Source organism: Bubalus kerabau, chromosome 5, assembly GCF_029407905.1.
Source record: "Bubalus kerabau isolate K-KA32 ecotype Philippines breed swamp buffalo chromosome 5, PCC_UOA_SB_1v2, whole genome shotgun sequence".
NCBI classification, from domain to species: domain Eukaryota; kingdom Metazoa; phylum Chordata; class Mammalia; order Artiodactyla; family Bovidae; genus Bubalus; species Bubalus kerabau.
Window position 1 is genome coordinate 88,583,032 of NC_073628.1, and position 23,294 is coordinate 88,606,325.

The 23,294-nt window shown below is 35.3% G+C and overlaps 1 protein-coding gene across 10 annotated transcripts in view; it reads left to right on the forward strand.

Moving 5' to 3' along the window:
• CEP170 (centrosomal protein 170) overlaps positions 1-23,294 on the forward strand; it is a 137,825-nt gene that overhangs the window by 75,748 nt on the left and 38,783 nt on the right. For 6 of the 10 annotated variants that reach the window (XM_055582115.1, XM_055582113.1, XM_055582111.1 and 3 more), the window contains 4 exons: positions 5,008-5,484; positions 9,981-10,144; positions 10,331-10,624; positions 21,805-21,954. In XM_055582115.1, coding sequence (XP_055438090.1) covers positions 5,008-5,484; positions 9,981-10,144; positions 10,331-10,624; positions 21,805-21,954 — 1,085 coding nt within the window. The remainder of the gene's footprint in view (positions 1-5,007; positions 5,485-9,980; positions 10,145-10,330; positions 10,625-21,804; positions 21,955-23,294) is intronic. The other 4 variants (XM_055582118.1, XM_055582116.1, XM_055582117.1 and 1 more) reach the window with 2 other exon arrangements.

A 23,294-nucleotide genomic window follows, 5' to 3' on the forward strand; every position in this document is an offset into this window, starting at 1 on the left:
GCAAGTATTAGAGCAGTCAAGTTCTCCTGAAGTAGAGTGAATATTTTGAGTCCTATTAAAGGAGAACTTGTCCTTGATTTAGTTCAGATGTGTTCTCTGACCTGCTAACATGGTTTAAACATTTTTTAAGTTATAATTAATGGCCTTAAAGTGTTGCATACATTTTGAAAAGGTTGCATATAACTGTGAAGAGTAGATTTTAGGCTCTTTTACACTGATTTTTTAATCTAATTGAACTAAATTTTAAGACTTTTGAGTTGTAATTCCTTTTTGGTAAAAGGAGTTTCCCAGTCTTTGTAATTTGAAGTACTTGAACGTACTAGGTTGGATGGATATCTTAAGGAGAATTTGCCTTCATAATTACAGTCTTTGTAAGCATCTTGAAATAGCTTAATATTTCATGTAATTTAGAAGGCAATGACACCCCACTCCAGTACTCTTGCCTGGAAAATCCCATGGACGGAGGAGCCTGGTGGGCTCCAGTCCATGGGGTCGCTAAGAGTCGGACACGACTGAGCGACTTCACTTTCACTTTTCACTTTCATGCATTGGAGAAGGAAATGGCAACCCACTCCAGTGTTCTTGCCTGGAGAACCCCAGGGACGACGGAGCCTGATGGGCTGCCATCATGGGGTCGCACAGAGTTGGACACGACTGAAGCGACTTAGCAGCTTAGCAGCAGTACAGAAGAAGGAAGGGAACATTTTTTCCTAGATTATGTATATCATGAGATTCCCTGGAAAGTGACACAATCATAAAATGCCTTAAGAACTTAAGGATATTGCTCTTCTGGTTTAGATAACCATAATTGATTCTAGCATGATCATTTATTAAATACTCTTGGTTGAGATTAATAATTAAGTATTAGTATGAATGAAAATTATTCTAATAATATTTTATTCATACCAATGTTTTATTATTAATTGCATTAAGAGTATTTAGGGCTTCCCTGGACGGGGAGGCCTGGCATGCTGCGATTCATGGGGTCGCAAAGAGTTAGACACGACTGAGCGACTGAACTGAACTTGTAGCTGAAATGATAAAGAACCTGCCAGCAATGCAGGAGCCCCAGGTTCAATGCCTGGGTCGGGAGGGTCCCTTGGAGAAGGGAGTGGCTACCCACTCCAGTATTCTTGTCTGGAGAATTCCATGGTCGGAGGAGCCTGGAGGGCTATAGTCCTTGGGGGTCGCAAAGAGTCGCACATGACTGAGTTTACTTTAGTATAAATAAAACAGGTTTTGAAGAGAAATTCATGTTAAATTCGTAAATTTCAGAATGATTTTTACCAGTACTAAGAAAGGAAAGCTCTTTTATTTTTCTATATTAATTTAGAAGACCCTTAATAATTTCTCTAGTGGGCCTACAATCCCAAGTATAGTAGGCCCACACTTAATCTGGTTTTATCATCTTTAGCAAAATGATTTCCTCTATTAATGAATTTTCCAGATGACCAAACTTCACTTTTACAACTGCAATTTTGTTTTTTAAGTTTAACCGTTCCCGTAATTTCTATTTAGCCATGTCATTTCCTTAAGCAAAGAAGGCTAAGTATAATTAAAATGTTTACTTTATGACTCAGAAGCCTCATTATGAATATCAATAATTGAACTATATGTTACAGTAATGTCCTTGGGAGACTTGATGTAAGATTGTTTGCCCGTATACTGAATGGTTCTGAACTGCTGTGTTTTTGAGCCACATGTCTGCTCTTTATTGTTTTTTGACTTATCTCGTTTTCTTAGTGCAGTATATCTGACTTTAATCCTTGCTTTTACATACCCTCCAGATTTGTCACATGTAAGCTGAGTAAATAGTCAAAAAGTTCTCAATGAGGGACTTTGCTCGTAGTAAAGATCACAGATATGAGGACATGGGTATTACCATATCTGTCTTGGGTTTTTTAGTTAGATGTTTGGTTTTAGTTTCTTGTTTCCCTAGTTAGCAGTGTTGGAGAGTTGGGGGAGAAAAAGTAAGAGAAACATTTATTTGTGTGCCTACTTTGTGCCAGACTTTTTCTGGGTGACTTATGCTATCTCAGTTAATACATATCTCACTGAATCTTCACAGCAATCTTATGGGTGGGTATTATTTTCTCATTTTACAATGAGAAAAATGAGAATTAAGAACTGATAGAGGTGGGACTTACCTGATTTCAAATCTTCTTCCTGCTTTCTGCTAAACCAGGCTGTTTGACTATAATCATCAGATCATAAGTGCTGTCTTTCTACTCTGTTGTGCTGTTTGACATTGTTAGATAACTGATTACTGGATAAATTGGGTGTTAGCCTATAGAGGTCTCAGTTTCTAACCTTTAGAGGAAAGTCAGTTTTGAAGTAGGAATAACTTAGAAAATAATAACCTTAAAAATAGTTACATGCAGTTGGTGACCTCTGCTTTTTAATGTGTTATAAAGTGAAAGCATGTTAAAAGTATGTCAGAAATAACCGTGAAGTTTTTCTTCTCAAGGGAGGAAAATGGAGAACATACTCATTTGAATCATTAGTGACAAGTAGATGGTAAATGCTATCCCCCTGGGCCAGCTTGTTGCAGTTACTGCTTTATAGTTTAGTCACATCGTTTATTTGAGCATTCAGGTAGTGGGGGTAGGAGACTGCCGCTTTCTGTCCTCAGTGTTACTCTGTTTCTGTAAGGATGCGGAAAACAAAATGAGCGAATGAGGTCAGGTAGATAGGAAGGATAGTTCTACATGAAATTGGTCAGGTGCAGTACATTATTAAATTAGTAAATAAACCAGTGTATGGAAAAATAAAAACATCAGTGATTTTATCAATATATAGAGAGCAGTCAATGCATTTTACTCTCATGGTAATTTTAAGTGACAGGCCTCCAAAGTAAACATTCAAGGGGACATTTTAATATTAAGGAAAAAAATAAATGAGCTCTTTAATAAAGAAGTTTTTGGAACATTACTTAGGTTATTAAGAATCTTGTATATCCTTTTCTTCTAGGTAGTGTGTAGAATTACTGCTTTGATAGTATAGAGTTTTTCTGATACACTTTTTTATTTTCAGCGGTGAGGAAAAACTAAGTAGATTTGACAAGGATAATTTTTCTGTTAAAAATTGTTTTTGTTATATATTCTGTTTACTGTCTGTGTAATATTTTTCTCTTTTTTTTTTTTTTTTTTTCCGGAAGTGGAACTTGAGGTCTGTAATGATCTGTGCTCTCCTCCAGGGGATCTTCACAACCCAGGGATCGAACCCAGGTCTCCCACATTGCAGGTGGAGTCTTTACCATCTGAGCCACCAGGAAAGCCCCAAACACTGGAGTGGGTAGCCTATCCCTTCTCCAGGGGATCTTCCCGACCCAGGAATCAAACCAGGTTCACCTGCAATGCAGGCGAATTCTTTGCCGTCTTCGTTGGTTGTGTTTTACACTGGAGATGATTCTTAATTTGGAACTTCCCAGGTGGTGCTAGTGGTAAAGAACCCACCTGCCAATGCAGGAGACATAAGAGACGTGAGTTTGATTCCTGTGTTGGGAAGATCCCCTAGAGAAGGGAATGGCAACCCTCTCCAGTATTCTTGCCTGGAGAATCCCGTGGGGAGGAGCCTGGTGGGCTGCAGTTCTTGGATCGCAAAAAGTCGGACATGACTGAAGCGACTTAGCACGCGCGCAGTACCTTGTGCCACACACTGGACTGTAGAGATGCTGCTGTTCTGTTCTTGTATAATCTAAAAGCAAACAGTTTTATGACTGTTTCATATTCAGAGTGTTGCTAAGAAACTGATTATAGCACCTGAAGAATTCCATCAGTATTTAATAGTTGGAAAAATGTTTCAAGAGACCAAATACTTCACTTAATTAGAAAAGTATTATAAACAACCTTGTCCCTCATATATTCTTTCCTAATAAATTATCTGTAAATGATTTTTCTATCAATGTGTTTTTAAAAGGAATGCTCTTTTGAGCTTTAGGGAAATAGTTTTTATTTGAATTCACTCTTTACCATCTTTATAATAGTTCTTTTGCTTCCTGAAAATCAAAGCAGTTTAATCTTAATTTTTTTTTGCATTTATAATATCTGATAACAGATTTAAAACATTTCGGTTATCATTTTCATTTTTATGCCTTCACATATTTTATATAGAGATGCATTTATTTTCATACCTTCTTATTTGTCTCTGAGGCAACAGAGGAATAGTGTTCCAGAATTACTTGCTTATGTCAACTCTTGTTGGTGATCTGAGATTTATAATTCAGCTTTCCTCTAAGGATTTTTGACAGTTGAGCACATTCTGCTGTATAGAAATGTACATGAATTTTCTTTTGGAATTAATTGGCTGGCAACTGAATTTTCTGTTTTTAACTTACTTGTTTCACACTGCTGCTTGGATTGCATTTTACAAGCAAACCACATGTCTTTACTCATTCTTTTCTTTATAAAATGTTATCTGTCTTCTTGTAAGGATCACACATTAGTAATATTATTTTTGTGATTCTGAAAGTAATATCTCTGAATTGTGATGGTGAAGAATGGTAAGTAAAATCATCCTGTCCAGAATGTTGCTTATGTATTAACCTCATGTTTCTTTCTTCATTTGAGCACTCGTTCTCCTTTAGAAATTTACTTGTTTTTGCAATATTTCATCCTCCTTACTTGATAAGGAAATTCATATTTTTTCTCTCTCTAGATATGTACATTGAACATGCATCTCCATCTACATTTGATTTCATTTCTTTTGTACTTTTGATGATTTCTGGATCCACATTGTAAACAATATAGACCTAGCCATGCAAAATCCCATCTCTTAACTGCTTTGCTATCCTTTGCACTGCTGCTTATCTTGCATCTCCTATTGGTAATGGGAATGCCATGTTTATAATAAAAATTATTTCTCTTTTATGACTTTTGTCATTCTTTTTCATCTAAGCAGCGATCTGCCTTCTGATTTCCATGGAGTAATGGAAGTGGCCATTACTATACTCCTTCAAGTTCTAGAAGCTCCCAAATATTTTGAATTTTCTCTTATTTTTCTTATTAGGGTGCAGCATAGATGCCAAGCAAGTTGAAGAACAATCTGCAGCTGCAAGTGAAGAAGTACTTTTTCCTTTCTGTAGGGAACCAAGTTATTTTGAAATCCCTACAAAAGAATTTCAGCAACCATCACAAATAACAGAGAGCACTATTCATGAAATCCCAACAAAAGACACACCAAGTTCTCATACAACAGGTGCAGGGCATGCTTCATTTACCATTGAATTTGATGACAGTACCCCAGGGAAAGTAACTATTAGAGATCATGTGACAAAATTTACTTCTGATCAGCGCCACAAGTCAAAGAAGTCTTCTCCTGGAACTCAAGACCTGCCGGGGATTCAAACTGGAATGATGGCACCCGAAAACAAAGTAGCTGACTGGCTAGCACAGAACAACCCTCCTCAGATGGTATGGGAAAGAACAGAAGAGGATTCCAAAAGTATTAAAAGTGATGTTCCAGTTTACTTGAAAAGGTTGAAAGGTAACTTTTCAGAACTTCCTTTTTTATGGTTAACTTCAGTCTTCACAGTTACCAAACTATGATTAGAAAAATAATTATATGATATAAAGCTCCTGCTTCGGCTTTTTTGAAGGTTTATATTTGATCTTAAAGTTCAAAAGCCAGCCATTCTGCGCATATCCAACTTACTCATTCAAAGCAGTCTGCCTTCATTTTCTTGCCAAAACCAAATTGGTTTTGTAAATTTATATGTATGCCATAGGGATTTCCCTCGTGGCTCAGATGGTAAAGTGTCTGCCTACAATGCAGGAGAGCCAGGTTCGATCCCTGGGTCAGGAAGAACCCCTGGAGAAGGAAATGACAACCCACTCCAGTACTCTTGCCTGGAAAATATATGCCATTAAATATCTTTTTCCTGTGGAAATATTCATTCATTTCACCAGTGGAATTCCTTAGAAGACAGTTCTCATCATTTTCCTGATTTAAGGAAAATATATGTTTAATTCTGTTCTCTACTGTGTGCTTCCTGTAAAATGTCAACATGTAGATTTTAAATGTTTTAAGTTACTGAATTATGGGCTTAGGGTTCTACTCTGGCAATATAGTCACATTGTTGGTGGAGTGTTTCAGACTGTTCACAAGATACTCATATCATGAAACAAATAGATGTACTAGGAATTAACTGAATTAAGAATTCACTAGTGAAAATTGCAGTTAAAGGTTTATTTTTGAAATAATTATTAAATGTTTTATTAAAAATACTTGACAGAAAATATTTTATTAAAATACATCAGAGTATCAACTAATCATTTTCCCCCCATTAGTTTTTCTAGTTAAATTTTAATTTAGAATTTGCTGAATACAGATTTATGTTACTATATCTTGATTTTATTTAACAAGCTTACTATAAGGGAAATGATTACATGTTAATCTGATCATTCTGTTACCATACAAAAAGTTAAAGAGCTTGAAAAGAATACTTGTTGAGCTGAGATTGTATATTACTTACCTTATATCTCTAGCCCTTTCCTGGGATTTGAGTATGTGATAGTTACTCAGTAATTTGAATAATCAATGAATGACTTCATTATCATTGACAAAACTGACCCTGGTTTAACCTGTACTTTATGGTTTGGGATTCTCTTCACCTAATGGAAGAAGTACCTATTTCCTATTTGCTTCTAAGCCATTTCAAGATGGTGAGATGGTGTGATTACCTAATTCTTTGTTAGGGCCTATTACCATATTTAATTATAATCATAAGCAGTTAACCTGGCATACAAACTTTTGACATGTAATTGTTGTCTTTACTCCTACTAGATAATAACATATATAATTGAGACCTATATGTGTATTGATATGCATATAGGTTAAAGCTTACATATAAAAGCTACCCATTTGTAAATTGATCATTTTTTATGGATTGGATAAAATAAGACTGATATCCTAGTATAATGTAAAAAGTAGTGTAAACTTTGAAAATTTAGAAATAACATGTTCTTTAGACCATCCTTAATAAATGTACACAAATGAGCTAAGAGAGAAACCACCACTAAAAAATACCTTTATGGAACTTTCCTGACATTCCAGTGGTTAAGACTCTGCTTCCACTGCAGGAGGCACAGGTTTCATCCCTAGTTAGGGAACTAAGATCCTCCATGCCATGTGGTATGGCCAAAAAAAAAAAAACCTTTACTACACCCTATTATTGTAACTGTAATTTTACTTATAATGACTATTTTCTGTTTTAGCTGTTATTTTGATTCCTGTTAGAGGCATTGATGTTCACATTCAGACTGTATTCATATATTATGTTAGATTTTTAAAATCCTTACCAGAAATTATACAAATTATTATTATCCCTCAGAGTTGATTTATAGGTAGATATACATTCTAGTATGTTGCCATTGCATAGAACCCTGCTTTTAAATTTGCCTTCAGGACATTTTACAAACCATCTAAGAAAATGGCTTTGTGAATATGCCTCATTTTTGATCCAAGATTTATCCATTTTATTTTTTCAGATGTATTTACAAATGACATTTTACTTTCCCCCAAAGTTAGAGCTGCCATCTTTAGATAGAGATTTTCCACAATTTAAGAGATCAAATGGGGAGGGAGGAGGGAGGAGGGTTCAGGATGGGGAACACATGTATACCTGTGGCGGATTCATTTTGATATTTGGCAAAACTAATACAATTATGTAAAGTTTAAAAAATAAAATTAAAAAATATAAAAAAATAAAAAGATCAAAAGTATATACCTAGTCTCTAAATAAATATAAGTATAGCAAATAGAAACTATTTTACAATAATGAGACATTCAGCAACTGCTTAGATCAGTCAAAAACTTGAAAGTAGGCAAAACAAAACAACTTTGCTCCTGCAAGAGTGAAATGCACGTGCTTTGGGACAGTGAAGACAATAATGTTCACAAAGTCCATACACTTTTACCCGTTAGGAGAGTTGAAGCTGCTTTTGGCCACAGCTACTGATTAGTTACAGTCAATCTATCCTAAAAAATACTAGAAGAACTTCAACATATTAATGCATGATTAAAGATAGACAAAACAGAAAAAATCTGAACAGTTCCTAATGATGTTTCTGTTAAATAAAAACAAAAATTGCAGTTTTTTCATCTGATCAGATGTGTTATATAACACTGGGAAATGAAAAAGAATAATTTTCTACAAAGAAAATGGCTAATCTATAACCTGTTAACCTGTAACTTAAAAGATACTGAAAAGACCTGACACCAGATAAGCACCAAATTTTTATATGTTGTTACAAGAATTATCATATAAGTATGTCATAACATATGACTGTATATTATATATGTGTTATAACATATATAATTATGTTATAACATATAACTTGTTACAAGAAATAACACATAACTAACACGGACCCTATGGACATGAGTTTGAGTAAGTTCCGGGAGTTGGTGATGGACAGGGAAGCCTGGCATGTTGCCATCCATGGGGTCACAAAGAGTCAGGCACGACTGAGTGACTGAACTGAACAAGAACTAAAGTCTGTAAAGATGGTGTTTTCATATTGTGTATGTGTGTAATATGGATTATCTGGTCCCATTACACATGAAATATGGGAGTTTAGTTATTTACAGCTCTTACAAACTGGATTCCTTTTCAGTATATCCAGTGCAATATGAAATAGGTTGTACAATGTGCAATTTTCCCGAGTTTTGTATTTGAACTAGTGGTTTGTTTGCTTCTGCATTCCATCTGCCTATCCTTTATCCCTAGATTAATTACCAAGGCAGGAATTCCATTAATTAAACTAAACACTAATTTTTGTTTTTTTTCTTTTCGTATTGCATTTTCAGTAGTTGCTAATTCGAAGGAAGATTTTCAGATTTAGTTCTGGAAGTATTGAAATACACCTGGTTGACTAGATTCATTTAAGCTTTCTTCTAAAGAACTATCTTTTAAGCCCTCATTTGTGACTCAGTCTAAAACACACATAGAATAACTCAACTTTCCATTAAATTCATGCTATAAGAATGTAATAATTGTCATTTGATTATTTCCTCTAGTGTGCTTATTGTTTACAAAGAATTCTAAATCAGTGAAAAATCAAGTAGTTTTCATAAAGTTTCACACTTAATCCTTAACAGAGCTATGAAGAGTAACAAAAAGCCTCTATTAGGAAGCTGATATTTTCAAAATTCAACTGCAGTATTCTATCTTGACTCTATATGCTTAATGGAGAAAACATATTTTTATCTCGTTATATTTAGCAACATGCCATTTGTCTGGTAGGTTTATATAGGATTTCATAGTCTATGCTTTTTCCATGCTAGACCTTTTAGCATGCTTTATTTAACTCGTTGAAGCCACCAGAGTTTAAATGAGCACACATACAAAATTGCAAAAATTACCATAGCTAGAAAGATGTTTGTAAAGAATTGTACAGTAATTGGTGGAAACTGCAAATTTGCATTTTTAAATATTAAAAAGGAAAGGAATGCTGTACTTTTAAAAGTTTTGAACATCACTGAAATTAACGATTCATCACACTTTTGTATTGCATTTGCATTCTCTTTTCCTGTGTAACGATAAGCATTTCTAAGCATTTTGGTGGGATCACACTTTTTTCTGTCTTTTCCTTTCTGATGCTAAAGATAAATTTTTGATTGTTTAAATAAGGTATAAGGTTTAAAGGCAGGATTAATATTTAATGTTACAAATACAGACTATCACAGATGTTGTAGCACTGCTTATCTTTTAAGGCATTGATGGACCATTATAAAGTTAAAATTTGGAGAAAGAAAAGTAATCCTATTCAAGTGTTTATAAAGGACTTATTGTTGGTTGATGAAATTTGAATGTAAGCATTGCGATTGAGGGAAGTTTGCAGAGCCTGTTACTGAAAAGAACATATGACTTCGGATTGAAAGGGGGGAGGGGCAGAACAAGCAGCGCTTCTGTATATGCTTTGATTTTCTACATAGGACTTTTTCCCTTCTCTATTATGTGGTTTCTTTTCTGTGTCCAGGAAACAAACATGATGATGGTACACAAAGCGACTCAGAAAATGCTGGGGCTCACAGGCGCTGTAGCAAGCGTGCAACTCTTGAGGAACACTTAAGGCGCCACCATTCAGAACAGAAAAAACTACAGAAGGCCCAGGCTACTGAAAAGCATCAAGACCAAGCTGTTGTAAGTCAAACTGCTTTTATGATTGCATTCTTTGATGAAGACAATCCCAGAAAAAGAAGGTCATATTCTTTCTCTCAGAGTACGGGAATCTTGTGTCAGGAAACTACTCATTCAGCACCACATACAAAACTTGAAAAAACAAAATCTCCAGCAGCAGATGCCAAAGTGGTTTCTTTGTCTTTACAGACTAGCTCTGCGCACCACAGAGGGGGGCATGGTGTTCCACATGGGAAATTGTTAAAACAGAAATCAGAGGAGCCGTCGGTGTCAATTCCCTTCCTACAAACTGCATTATTAAGAAGTTCAGGGAGTCTTGGGCACAGACCAAGCCAGGAGATGGATAAAATGTTAAAAAATCAAGCTACTTCCGCTGCTTCTGAAAAGGATAATGATGATGACCAAAGTGACAAGGGTACTTATACCATTGAGTTAGAGAATCCCAACAGTGAGGAAGTGGAAGCAAGAAAAATGATTGACAAGGTAAATAATTGGTATTAGTTTTCTCGTGGTATATTTAACTGTTGGAAATTATTAGAGGATATGAAATGTTTTCATGTAGTTAGTATATTAAAACTTTAGGATTTTATTAGGGAACTGAAAACCTAACAATAAGACCAAAATACTTTCTGGTTTTGTTCTGCTATATTCTGAATTTGCCTGAGTTTCATATGTAAAGTTCTGTACATATAAGCTGTTTGGACCTGTTAAAGTTTTAATAATTTAAGATTGACTTTTTAAATGCTACATCTTGACCATGCTCACTTTGCATTTAAAAACTAAAAATCAAAGAAAACCATTACTGTTGACTCCATTAATATAAACATGAGCTTCAGTTGAAAATAGTTAAACAAAGTTTTCCTGCCTACTAATTTTATTTTGGAAGCAGGTGAAAATACATGTTTAATCCATTTTATTCTTTCTCCATAGTTTCTTCTCTTAATTTCTATTCACTGCTGTCTGTGGTGATAGAAAAGAAATGTATAAAAACAAAATCAGCATGTTTATGATACTCTGAGTTTAACCAAGGGTATACCTAGTTATGATAATCATTTACATTACAGATTTTATTTTTGATGTATTTGATTAAGGTGTATAATGGTGTTGTATGGTTTAAAAAGTAGTTTTGCCCCCAGTAATGAAAGATTGACTTTAGAATCTGCTGTATATTTTATCCCCTGGAAGACAGAAACATAAATTTGGCTAAGCATTAATCTCTTGTTTCAGTTCTTGTTACTTAGCATGTGAGCAGCATTAGCATCACTAGAGAGCCTGTTAGAAATACAAAATCTCCAGCCCATCTTAAACATAGTGAAAAGGAATCTGCTTTAAAAGTAGGGCTCATATGCAGATTAACATTTGAAATACACTAGTTCAGATGATGAGCTTAAACAGTGGTCTTTTAGAGAATAGACAAGGTAACCCTTTGGGAAGCAGGAAATTATTGGGACTTATATTTACTTTTAATTTCATAGTTTTTATTTCTGTTTAAGAGTGTGTTCTATGGTGTATACAGTCTATTACTACATTGGTGTGTGTGTGTATATATATATATATATAAAATTTCTAACATCCATTTATTGAGCAAATGCTCAGAATTTTTCAGTGTTGGGGTATAGAACTCCAGACTTCTAGAAACCCATTAGTTTAGGAAATAGATATTATGATAGTTGTTAATAAGAGAAATAAATAAAAAAAAAAGAGAAAGTTTTAAAAAATTAACAAACATAAAGTAATATTTCTAATAATAGTAAAGGAAAGCTAAGAACACAGTTGTAGCAATAGAAAATGACTCAGTCATTTCTAATTATTTTCATCACTGGGAATCAATAATGACATTACTTTCAGATTAAAGTTAGTATATTTCTATTTAAGATACTGTCAAGTAGAACATAAAAAGATAGGTTTTGAAAAAAAAGCTAATAAGTTTTAAAATTCAGATTAATTTTATTCTAGTATAGTTTTGTTCAATTTATGTATATTTCACTTATAGTTTATTGATGTTTCTCTATTAAAAGATCTTTCAGTGGGAGATTATATTGTAGTAGTTTAAAAACATGAACACTTGTAGGCAGACAGATCTGTACTAGCTGTACCAGATATAAGTACACTGAGTGAACACTAGATTGCAGAAATAATTCAATAAAATATATGAGGCTTATTATTATAATGCTATCTTATGATAAAAGGTCTATAAATATTAGCTATGTTATTAACCTTATGAGGAGTTTCCATGTATGAATCTCTACACTAGGTTTTGATAAATCCTGAAAAGTTCCTCAGCATTGAAAAGGTCAAATCTGAAACTCAAATGGAAGTTAAAGTGCAAGGAAATAGCCTGGCCACAACAACAGAAAGTCAAGAAGGAAGTCACTGTTGGCAGTTGAGACTCTTGAAAAGTAAACTGCTGGATGAAGAGGACCACAAAACCTGGTGTATACCTGCTGTCCATAATAAGCATCCTTTTTTTCATTTTCAAAAACAGTCCCAATTTCAGTGACAAATTATATGGTTACACTATGGATAAAGAAAGCCAAGAATCTAAAGCAGGATTCATTTAAGGGAATAATGTCAGAATGTGACTGAGTAGATAATTCAGTCATTCTTAGTTTGTATAAACCAGAAAACAAAGCTAAGGCCATAATTGTAGGGGAAAACAGGAGTCACTACATTATGTTGTGAATGCCAAAGAAAAAGTGCTGAGATTCTACTGGCTGTGGTTAAAGCTAGAGGTCAGATTCAGGCTAGCTAAAGTCAGGCTCTGGGGATACAAATGTCTGAAGAAAATGAAGTAGCCTGTGAGCATGAAGAAAACAAAGACCCAAAATAGTCAGAATCAGGGCGTAAGAAGGACTTTGGGAGGATGGGAGGAGATTCAGACATCATATCAAGTTGCTCAGGAAAGCTTTGTCATCGGTTTTCTCCCTTTTAAAGTTGGGGTGTGTGGGATGGAAGTGGGGACTATCAGCTGTTGTCCCTCGGAATTTAATTGTTATTTGGGCCTGAAAACTTCAGTGTGGTTTCTTTCCTTTTTTACTCCCTCATTTGAGAGCTGGTTTATTTCACTAATTTTTTTTCTCAACCTTTATTCAGCATCTGCCATGTGCCCAGCTTTGTGTTAGGAGAGAGAGAGATTGAAATGGAAAAGACAGAGTTCTTCCCCTCAAGAACTAAGTTATATGGAAGCATGGAAATATACAAGTGAAAACATATGCATTAAAAATAGTATGGTGGATGCTTTGATGAGCAAACTGTTCAAGTAAGGGTACCAATAGCTTCCATGAGGAGATCTCAGGTTAAATATCTTTTCCTCAGAGAAGTCTTTAACTGTCCAATCTAAGGAAACACCCCTCTCCTCCCCTGTACTGTCAAATCAGCTTGTTTCGTTTTAATCATAAGCTCTATCAGCATTTGATAGTTTCCTGTTTATTTATTTGCCTCTGTGCTCCCCTATAATACACACACAAACACACACATGTGCAAGAATATAAACTCCATGACTGTAGGAACCTAGTGCCTGGCATATAAAATGTCCTCAGTAAATACCGAATTTAATTGCCAACCAAGCTCGTTTTGAAACGTACAGGATTAATCCCATAATAGGCATGGGGTCGCTAAGAGTCAGACACGACTGAGCGACTTCACTGTCACTTCTCATTTTCATGCATTGGAGAAGGAAATGGCAACCCACTCCAGTGTTCTTGCCTGGAGAATCCCAGGGACGGGGGAGCCTGGTGGGCTACCGTCTGTGGGGTTGCACAGAGTCGGACACGACTTAGCAGCAGGCATGGTCAAGGAGAGTTTTTCAAAAACATGGAGCAATCTTTTCAAAAGCCCAGGAGGGTAGAGGCCTTGTTCAGAGGACCGCAGTTACTTTCAGAGAGATGAGATTGGACTAGACATTGATGACCTCTCCATATTGTATTAAGGACTTTAGTGTTTTTGTTTTTGTTTTAATGCTGAATGCAGTTGTGAATCATTGAACACTTTTAAATCTGTCAGTGACATGCAAATCATTGTCATAAGTGTAAAGAATGGATTGAAACTTGGAAAGGCTGGAAGCAGAGAAGGTGATTAAAAAGCTACTGACATGTCCAGTAGTCAGTTAAATATAAATGTCTGGATCTTAGGTAAGAAGAGATCTGGGCTAAAATAACATTTCTGGAATTGCAAGAGGGTAGCTGTGAATGCAAAATAGAGATGAGATCACCTGGAAAGAGTGTATAAAAGTGAGAAGAGGCAAAGTATGAAATTCTTAGAAACACCAGTATAGGTGGACAAAGGAATAAGAGTGAATAAAGGAGGATCAAACATAGGAGTAAGAGAAAACCAAAAGAACAATAGCACCTTGGAATCAAAGACAGAATAATAAAAGTGAGTAAGCAGCAGTTTCACATGATACACTGACATTAAATATGCTAAGCGCTAGAATGCCTTTTCAGTTTTTCTGCAAAATACATTGTATTTCTGCGTCTAGAGACGATAAGCAGAACATACTTGCCTTGCAACTCAGGAGAAGTTGCATACTGCTAAAGTAGGATCTGTTTAAAGAGATGATCAAGCTATTATGCCATTATCTTTTTCTGTGTCGTTGTACTGTTATGTAATTCAAGGGCACTGAGATATCTCTGCCCCAACCTCCAAGTTACGGGATTACAGCATTTTGGTTTATACTTCTGTGTTGTGTGTTTGTCAGTAGATAAAACTTATTGTATGCTCTGTCCCCAAATTTACTTTTTATAATATTAACGCAAATGTCTGTTATTCATAAAGAACTCTTAAGTTTTACATCTAAGCTTACATGGAGATGTGCTATAATAAGAAAGTGCTGTTAACTGCCTGGATTAAAGGTAATTATCTTCCGCTGCAATGATAGCCTCCCCTAGACCTCCCTCCTTTGACTTCCCTATAATAACCTAGAGAACCCATCATAGTACCAGTTTCTTTTCCCCACTCCTTCGTCCAAAACACTGCTAAGGGAAGAGAAGGATACTGTCAGGGCTACTTCATAGACTTTAAGCTAAATGAGAAAGACTTGTAGTGAAAACAGAAAGCCAAATATTAAATGAAAAGAAAAAATACTGGTCTTTGTAGAGGTCTTGAGATTCTTTTGAAAAAAGTATTTTTCTTCTCCACAAATTTCATACCATAGACCAGTTCTACCAGATACTTCTTTACTGAGTTTTGATTCCCCCAGTGCCTCTTATTAGCATATTCTCTCCCTTCCTGGGGTCTCGTATCTATCAGTGCTGATTCTGTAGGCAACAGGTGGTAGGGAAGAATCCAGAACCAGGAGAACTATACAGGACTGGAAACACAAAATGAGGAACATCGACAGCAGTGAGACATCCCAAAGGAAGTCAGTGCTGAGAACCTGGATCCAGGTATAAGCAATTTGGAATGAAGATATTCCAAACTCTCTGACATTCACAGCAAGATTCTAGACTAGGTTCAAGTCAGAGTCAGGGAACTGTGATAAAGCAGAGTCAAAATCTAGGTAAAGAGAGCCTGTTAGAACACAGAGGAGGGAGGTATGTGCAGAGTCCACTCATATACCCAGTCAGGTATCTGGAACTAAAGGAAAAGAGATCAGATAAGAGCCTTGAGTAGTAGAAGAGGACCTTGATAATAGAGGCTGCATTTGGAATTTGACTTAATATTTTTTTTCTAATTCCTATCAATCCAGAAATAATCTGAGTTAATAATTAGGGCTGAAGCAAAGTGGTTAAGTGGTTCTTAACAGGTAAATTCTGACAGCTTGATTTTTTTTCTTTTATGTTAATCTTCTTTCCTGCTGTCTCTTCACTGAACAATTTAAAAAAATTTTTTGTATCAGGAGAATTCAGTTTTGGTCACTCTGTTGATGCTCCTCTCCCCTTTTTAACACTCCATGTCCTTCTTAGGTACAGGAAACTCTTTACTGCTGTATTAATCCCCAAAGATTCATAAGGAAACCCTCACGTTTTTTTCAGTTAAAAGCTTAAGATTTATTAGGTTTGCCCCGATTTTCCTTTCTCTACTATTGTAAGAGATCTTATTTATTTTCCTGGTTTTTAGGGGCTTTTCACTTACTGTGCCCTAGTCTAATGAGCTCTTCCCTGTGTGGTTTTTTGGTTTAGTTTTGCATGCCTACCTCCTTATAATTTACTTTCAGAGGCCTCTTTAACCACTCTATCTATAAAATAGCCCCAGCATTACCCTCTTATAATACTACTGTGATTTCTTTATAGAACTTACCTCTAGCTAGTTTATTTTCTCTCTATCCTTTCTAGAATGATCTCATTTGTATTCATCATGTTTGTATTTCTTGTGCCTAGAACAGTTCCTGGTATGTAGTAGACACTCAGTAATTATCTTTTGAATGGATAAATGAGAAAGAAAAAATATTGACTTGATTTTTATGTTTATCTATCTATATGTGGTTAGCTATGTATTAGCTAATTTATTTCAGTGAATTTATAGATTGATTAAATGCAATGAGGTCTCTACAAACAGATTTTCCTATATTTTATGTACTGAAATTTGTTTATTTGATTCCAAAATAACTTATTGAAATGTGTAATTTAAAACCTGTGTTTTGTAAGTTTTTCTTTGTAATAAGAAATATGAAAGCTGCAAAAGACTTGGTTGCATCCGAAGAAATGTGTAAGTTTCAGGGGGATTGCTTTGATTAATAGAAATCTAGAAATACTTTTTAGTTTCTGTTAATACCCACTTAAGCACTTAATGCTTAAAAATCTGTTTGGCAAAAAAAGCATAAGATGGTAATTGATGAGCAGCAAGATTTAGGCATGAAAGAAAAGAATGCATGACAATGAATTAAGCCATAAAAAGGAGAGAAACTGGACATTTTAACTATAGAAGCATTAGATAAAAACTGAATGTGATTTCAGTATACAAAAGGAGGAACTAATAGAAAGAGAATGCTAAACAGTGATAAAAAAGGAAAAGAAGGAGGCTGTAAGAGTCCAAAAGAATAGGAAGAATCAAGGATGTAGGATAGGTTCTGGGAAAGGACAGAGATTTACCCAGACAGATGAAAAGGAAGAAGGTAAGGTCAGATGGTGCCTTTGAGTTCAGTTCAGTCACTCAGTCGTGTTTGACTCTTTGTGACTCCATGAACCACAGCATGCCAGGCTTCCCTGTCCATCACCAACTGCCAGAGTCCACCCAAACCCATGTCCATTGAGTCAGTGATGCCATCCAACCATCTCATCCTCTGTCGTCCCCTTCTCCTCCTGCCCTCAATCTTTCCCAGCATCAGGGTCTTTTCAAAGGAGTCAGTTCTTTGCATCAGGTGGCTAAAGTATTGGAGTTTCAGCTTCAACATCAGTCCTTCCAATGAACACCCAGGACTGATCTCCTTTAGGATGGACTGGTTAGATCTCCTTGCAGTCCAAGGAACTCTCAAGAGCCTTCTCCATCACCACAGTTCAAAAGCATCAATTCACAAAAGCATCAATTCTTCAGTGCTTGGCTTTCTTTATAGTCCAACTCTCACATCCATACATGACCACTGGAAAAAACAGAGCCTTGACTAGACGGACCTTTGTTGGCAAAGTAATGTCTCTGCTTTTTAATATGCTATCTAGGTTGGTCATAACTTTTCTTCCAAGGAGTAAGCGTCTTTTAATTTCATGGCTGCAGTCACCATCTGCAGTGATTCTGGAGCCCCAAAAAATAAAGTCTGACACTGTTTCCACTGTTTCCCCATCTATTTCCCATGAAGTGATGGGACCAGATGCCATGATCTTCGTTTTCTGAATGTTGAGCTTTAAGCCAACCTTTTCACTCTCCTCTTTCACTTTCATCAAGAGGCTTTTTAGTTCCTCTTCACTTTCTGCCATAAGGGTGGTGTCATCTGCATATCTGAGGTTATTGATATTTCTCCCGGCAATCTTGATTCCAGCTTGTGCTTCTTCCAGTCCAGCGTTTCTCATGATGTACTCTGCATATAAGTTAAATAAGCAGGGTGACAATATACAGCCTTGACGAACTCCTTTTCCTATTTGGAACCAGTCTGTTCCATGTCCAGTTCTAACTGTTGCTTCTTGACCTGCATATGGGTTTCTCAAGAGGCAGGTCAGGTGGTCTGGTATTCCCATTTCTTTCAGAATTTTCCACAGTTTATTGTGATCCACACAGTCAAAGGCATAGTCAACAAACAAATGTTTTTCTGGAACTCTCTTGCTTTTTCCATGATCCAGCGGATGTTTGCAATTTGATCTCTGGTTCCTCTGCCTTTTCTAAAACCAGCTTGAACATCTGGAAGTTCACGGTTCACGTATTGCTGAAGCCTGGCTTGGAGAATTTTGAGCATTACTTTACTAGCGTGTGAGATGAGTGCAATTGTGCGGTAGTTTGAGCATTCTTTGGCATTGCCTTTCTTTGGGATTGGAATGAAAACTGACCTTTTCCAGTCCTGTGGCCACTGCTGAGTTTTCCAAATTTGCTGGCATATTGAGTGCAGCACTTACACAGCATCATCTTTCAGGATTTGAAATAGCTCAACTGGAATTCCATCACCTCCATGAGTAGGAGGTGACAACCCACTCCAATATTCTTTCCAGGTTAGTCCCATGGAAGAGGAACCTGGTGGGCTACAGTCCAGGGGGTCACAAAAAGTTGCACACAACTGAGCACCTGAGCTTATATATAGTCTGTTTGTTTATTTTTTAAATGCCCTATGGTGGTGAACCCAGCAACCTACAAATAATGTTACCATACCTCAGTAGCAGGTTGTTAAGACTATTTAAAGTAGCCAATGCAAAATAGCTGTGAAATCCCAACATGAGATGCTACATATCACGTGTACATATTCAAAGGAAAAGATTGAGAACATGTTCCCTAATTCTGTCTTCTTACCCTAAACCTAGAGGCTCCTAGAGGAGTCACAGGTCACTCCCCCATATAGAGATGCATCTGTCTGGATCAAGGGAATTATAGGGAAGAATACATGAAAACACTCCCAGCCCCTAAGGTACATAAATAATTTTTAAACTGCCAGTACCACAGAGCACAGAGAGTACAAATGGAAAAAGACATTTTCTGTTCCCATACCACTCCTGCTCCTTCCCCATGCCCTTTGGAAAAATTAAAAACTGACAAACTTAGGAGGAGGATTCTACTTAGGAAATACAAAAGTTGGACAGATATCTGCTCTTTCTTTTTTTCTCCCTTTAGACTTCTAATCTAAAAGAGTTTCTAGCTGAATGAGAGGCACCCTGATGTTGTACTTTATCAGGTTTGGGGGTTTAATTGAGCCCTGCGTAGTGGGGAAGAGAAAAGATTCATGCGCCTAGGTTAGCATAGTGTGTTTGTAATATCACTGAGCTGTCTAGGAGGAGAAAGTACAGATAGGGTGAGTAACGGTTTGCAGTTAGTGATTTCAGTGACGATCACCTGGGGACAAAATCTAGAATGAAAAGATGAGAAAATCTAGCAAGCTTGGTCTCTGCTTTGAGGAGCCTTCAAGTGTTTAAGTTATTGTATGCATGTCAGATTGTATGTACTTTTTTAGATGTGAAAAGTACTACAGCTTTAAAGTACACAGAGTATAGCCGTTTCTGTCTTCTTTGTTTTCACATGAAAGTTGTAGATTTTTTATACTGAGACATAAAAATGACAATTTAGATTTCAAGCTGAACTAGTTATTAGTATCATTAATTTTGCAAAACACTATCAAAAGTATAGGTATGAACTTTGAAGGCTTCCTTGCTCATACAGCAAGCACTACTTCAGGCCGTATTGTTTGGAAAATATCAATCAATTGCTACTTCTCTGACAGATATATGTATAACTGTTAATATCTCTGATGTTTTAAGAGGAATCTGTAGGACTACAGTTTCTATACAGCTTCAGTCCCCTTCCCTAAAAACATTAGTTCTCTCTGTGTGTGTCTTTCATTATTATTTCAAAATAGCGTCAGAAGCAATTTGAAGAGATTTATTAGATTCGGAACTGCTGATGCTTAGATATTTAAGGAAATCAAAGTTTTGGAAGTCCATTTCGAGTATGGATTAGAATTAAATATCATCAAATCAGAAATTAACTGAAGGTAAATTTTATATTAACGTGCCAGAGAGATACAACATACAAGTAATCACATGTGATTATTTTTATCTTTTTCTCAGAAACTTGAGTTGTAATTTTTTGTGTGTGATTATGCAAATAAGGAAATAAGCTTCAGTAAATGTGGAGTTCAGTGACTTGAGTTAGAGATAATTTTAAAATTTTAAGGTAGTCATGCATAACTTAGTAGTTCTGGTTTCTTCTTTACAAGTGGAGTTGAAGGCAGAGCACATGGAAAGATATATTTAGTATGTCTTATTGCTATTGTTAAACTTACTAATTCTGCTGTTTGGCAAAATGAAATGGGTTTGTTTTTTCCTTTCTGTATACTAAAAAAATTCATATTTGATTTAATAGTCAAAGAATAATACCCAGTTTTCTCTTAAAGCAAAGAATATTTGAATATTGAGTGGTTCAACAGAATATTAAATCATAATTCTTGAGAACTGTACAGTTACATTTGAATTAAATATTAAGTAATGACATCTAGTGGTAACATTTCCAAGTTCAGTGAATTTTGCAAATTTGATATTTGCTTTACTAAATGTAGACTTCAGAATTTATCAGCTATCATTAAAAAGTACCATATCATTAAAAAGTTTTCTAGAAAATAGTTTAACTTAAAGATTTTTTCCATTTTTGTAGAAAATGAAGGCTCTTTGATTTTATTCTAAAGCTCTCTTCTACAAAGTGCTAATTCAAGCACATGTTACCATTCTTCATTTTAATAATTAGAACCACAACTAATACCTATAAATAATAACCATTGGCAACCAAGTAGACTTAAGAGTAAAACAGTGTTAAAGTTTATATAGTTATAAACTTTTCCCAGTTAATTCAAAGCCTTAGTCATGCCAATAAATAAGACTCAGGTAACTGCCCTTTAAAGGTACATGATTGATTGTTGGTCTCTGTGTTTAGAATATTTCAGAAGTGTTGACTACAGACAGTCTTCTTACTGAAAATGCTAACCTGTGTGAACAGACTCAGGAATCTGCATTTCAAACAAAGGCCTTTAAGTTTAAAAATTATGTTGTACTCTATACAAAGTTTAAGAATTATAGTATATTTTATACAAAGATCATACAATAAAATCTGTTATTTAGTACCTGAGAAAATTACATGTATAAATTTAATTCATGTATGTAAATATTAAGCACTTGTTAGAGAAGGAACAGATAAAATCAACCATAAGCTTTAAGCTTCCAGCATGCTTCTCAAAGGCAGAGAGAAGCTGAAGTGGTGTGGTACTCGATCCTAACACTTGGCATCTTAAAATGCTTAACATTATTAACATCTTTTAACAAAGCAAATGTAATATCCTGAATATCTCTTATTTATTATCAAATGGTACATTTGCTAAATGTTTAAAAAGGTTAGTTACATTTACATGAGGTACCACTGCCCTGTTTTCATCTCCAGCTGTTACTCCTATTGGATGTTACCCTATCATTAAACAAGTTTCCCTCATTATTGAACTTACCTATGAAATTAACTTAAAATACTATTTTTTGCCTCTGAAGTTACTGATAATGCTCACATACTAATCTGCTACTCAGAATCTCATTTATAAAATAATTTTCTCCTCCTAGGTATTTGGAGTAGATGACAATCAAGATTATAATAGGCCTATTATCAATGAAAAGCATAAAGATCTGATAAAAGATTGGGCTCTCAGTTCTGCTGCAGTAGTACTGGAAGAAAGAAAACCAATGAGTACACCTGGATTTCACAACTCAGAGGTATACACATCTTCCTCACATTTTTTACATGCGCAAAATATAAATTTTTTTTTTTTTTTTAATTTTATTTTATTTTTAAACTTAACATAACTGTATTAGATTTGCCAAATATCAAAATGAATCCGCCATATCATTTGTTAATTACAGCTGACCCCTGAACCACAAGGGTTTGAACTGCGCAGTTCCACTGTCACACAGATTTGTTTTTTCACTAAATACATACTACAGTAGTACACGATCCATGGTTGAATCCAAGGATTGGGAACCATGGATACAGAGGGCCACCTGCAAAATTATACATGGAGTTTTGACTTCACATTGAGTTGGAGCTCTTATTCCCCCTCGGCCCCCACTTTTTTCCAAGGGTCAGCTGTATATTATTTTAAGCAGTTAATATATCCTCTTGTAAAACACCGTAATATTTTTTTTGTCAGTCAGTGAGAATGTTATATTTCAGTTAGAAGTTAATGAGCTATATGCTCACTATCTCTGACATTGAGATAAAGTGTGTGTGTATATATATACACACACACACACTACATACACTTACTAGAAGGTCATGTATTTGGAATGGAAAGATCTATCATGCAAGGTTGTGCCTGATACATACAACTTAAAAACCTAAAGAAATACCCTTGTAGTGCATCCCAGGATGCAACTAGAAAGGGTGGCTTGATTGATAGTTACGGAGTCAGTGTAGCATAGTAGAGCCTCTTAAGACCTGAGTACAAATCCTAGAACTGCCGTGTCTAACAGGGTACCTTTGAATCAGTCATTTCCTCTCCTCATCTTCAGTTTTCTTATCTATGCAAGTGGTATTTTTCTAAAACCCATTTACAGGGAAGGATATGAAGGATTGAAAGTACCCAGCAGAGTAATTGTCTTAGATTTCTGCAGTCAACAAATGTTTATCCCTTTACTAGAAATGTTATTAGAATTTCATTGTACACTAATATATTGAAAGAAATGTAAAAAAAATATGACTGAGAAGTATTATAATTTATTCAACTGACAAGATCTAACATTCAGTGGAAGCTTTCTGCGTATCATTTTACAAATAATGAAACTGAAGTATGTAGAAATTAACTTGGTCAAGGTCTTAAAACTCATACCTTGTGAGGCCACAATTTGAACCTTAAAGAGCTTTGATGTGTTAACCCTTTCTCTTATTCATTATATTACCTTTCTAAAAATGAGTTAATTTAAAATATACAAATAGTAAATATATATTAAATATAAATTAAATCCTAAAGTATAAATAAAACAAAATATAAATGAAGTATTTGTGTGAAATGTATTCTTTTTAGTCAACTAAATTCAGATATATATATTTGCTTATT